Below are 2697 nucleotides of genomic sequence, written 5' to 3' on the forward strand. Positions count from 1 at the left end.
GGCTTCAAAATCGATATGATTTTCGCAACATCACGCATGGATACATAACTAGTTATATATAATATATAATTTAGGGTTTACGTATCATTTTCTCTTAAACTATATTTTTAAACATTGTAAACCTTTAATGTTGTGATCGAAGTAGCAATATACATGCTACCAAGGAGGAATAAAAATCTTCATGTGGCCACGGAGGTTCAAATGCTGTGACTTCGGATTATCTGCAAAGCAGTGGTCGCCATGGAATTAGTCGGCTTGAATAACGGGTTGGATATCGAGGTTAATAAAAAAAATATATATATATATATATACACACACACACTACCAAGCTTTCTTCCCAAAGAGAAGAAAATAGCATGACCAAAATGTACCTAACACCCCCCAACTTAAGTTTAAGTGCCTACTATTTAACTACAAACCTTGGAATACAACTTAACCAGGCCCACGTACAAACTAGAATGATCACGTAAAGCTTATGCATGATTTATATATATATATATATATATATATAGGGTTGGGTTCACGTGAGACCAAAGGTTTTTCGTGAGACCCGTAAGACCAATTTATGTTCATTGATCAACTTTATAAACTAATTATCTAATGGTTTAAAGTTGTACGGTGACAATTTTGTAATTATTGAGAAGTCTCGTGGCATTTATGAATGTTCAGATCCGACGATTGTAGATCTAATCCAAGGGTTGAGAATTGGTCTTACGGGTCTCACGAAAAATCATTGGTCTCACATGATCCCAAGTCTATATATATATATATATATATATATATATATATATGAAGGATCTAGATAATGCAACCATTTACATAACAACGAGGGTGGCAAACTTTGTGTTGCATACCTGCGTAACCCAAATTCTACTAATATTTAAAGAGCATTAGGTTGGCAACTCCACAAACCTTCCTACATTTTTCTTATATAAACGCGTTCTTAATACCTGAACCTTTATTCCTCCCTCTACTTTGCCACCCTTGTTCAATGGCTTTTCTGCATATCTCACTTCTTCTGCTTTTCATTTCTATCGGTAATTATTAGATATTCATCTTTGTTCTTCCCTTGCATTTTCGTCTTGAGATGATATTTTACGGTGTGATCTTTTCTGCAGGAGCCAATGCGGTGCTTTTTACATTAGAAAACAGATGCAACAAAACCATATGGTCGGGGATCCAAGCTTCGGCAGGCCAACCCCAACTCATGGAAGGTGGTCTCGAACTGAAACCGCAACAATCAAGAAACGTGACCACCCCAAAAGGGTGGTCAGGCCGCTTCTGGGGCCGAACTGGATGCACATTTAATGTTTACGGTGAAGGAACCTGCAYCACYGGCGACTGTGSAACKGGTCTCYACTGCAACGGTGCAAKCGGTSAACCRCCAGCCTCCTTAGCTGAGTTTACCCTCGACAGCCCATTGGATTTTTACGATGTGAGCCTCTTGGATGGCTTCAACCTGCCCATCTCCATATTCCCATATGGTGRTTCGGGYATTTGCCCCAGTATTAGGTGTGACACCAACTTGAACCTATATTGCCCCCCTAATCTGCAGGTTCGAGGGGATGGTGGGGAGGTTGTGGCCTGCAAGAGTGCATGCACGGCGTTTCAGACGCCAGAATATTGTTGCACCGGGCCGTTTCAAAATGCAAACCGATGCAAGCCAACAAGGTACTCACAGTACTTCAAACGGGCTTGTCCGACTGCGTATACGTATGCTTATGACGACCCAGCAAGTACTTATACGTGCCGAGAAACCAATTACTTGATCGTATTTTGTTAATTTCGTTACAGACACCTATTGTCTCTAATTTACTTGATCGTGTTTTGTTAATTTCCTTAAAAACACCTATGTCTCGCATTTGACGATCAATGGTTATTAAGATTTGCAGCAAATAAATGAAATGATTTATGACTGCTAGTTGTGGCCACTGATTTTAATCGAGTCGTTTCATTATTTATACATCAACGAGATATGTTAGTAAACCGATTATTTGAGTTTTGAAAGTGTCAATTGCGTTGTTTCAATATCCTACTCACTCTTAAAACGCTTGTGCAGTCTGTGACTAGAAAGCTGTTTGTGCTAACAAAATGTTACCACATAAATCTGTGCTGATTCATGCTCACACATAAGCACGCACAACTTCGCTGCTCGTAAGCCTCAGGAAGCCTCTATGTGAGAATATGACATTGGGAATTTTATGTCATATTAAGCCTCATGAGGACTGAACTCTTACAAGTTCACAAACCCTGTCAAAGGAAAAGATTCTTAGCTATATGAAAGAGATTACAAGATCAATGAAAGGATAATAACAAATATTTACCAAACTTATCTAAATCTTGTTAAAAGTTAAGCTAGACTAAGGGGCCGTTTACCAACATTTTTTGTTAAGTGCTGATTGGGGTAAGATGTCTGACTGTGGTAAGAGGTCTGACTGGAGTAAGTGCTGATTGGATTTTCCTGTTTACCAAACATTTTTTATTAAGTGCTGATTATGTCAAAAAGACTATTATGTCAAAAAGACTATTATGTCCCTCTTTCTGGAGTAAGTGCTGATTGAAAATTATTGTTTACCATATGTATTGTATTAAGAGCTAACATAAAATGTTATTTATCAAAAAATTTAAATATAATTTCAAATTCTTTTTTGCTTACGAAAATATATTGATACTCAATATATTAACATATTACCGATT

General features: G+C 37.7%; 1 protein-coding gene across 1 annotated transcript; it reads left to right on the plus strand.

Annotated features, from left to right (window-relative positions):
- Positions 1 to 991: 991 nt before the first annotated feature.
- LOC112527049 (thaumatin-like protein) lies at positions 992 to 1860 on the plus strand. The gene is made up of 2 exons (XM_025137527.1): positions 992 to 1037; positions 1119 to 1860. Exons 1-2 carry the CDS (start codon positions 992 to 994, stop codon positions 1781 to 1783), a joined length of 711 nt encoding a protein of 236 aa, XP_024993295.1. The 3' UTR covers positions 1784 to 1860.
- Positions 1861 to 2697: the final 837 nt, after the last annotated feature.

Source organism: Cynara cardunculus, assembly GCF_001531365.2.
Source record: "Cynara cardunculus var. scolymus isolate 2C chromosome LG 14, CcrdV1, whole genome shotgun sequence".
NCBI classification, from domain to species: Eukaryota; Viridiplantae; Streptophyta; class Magnoliopsida; order Asterales; family Asteraceae; genus Cynara; species Cynara cardunculus.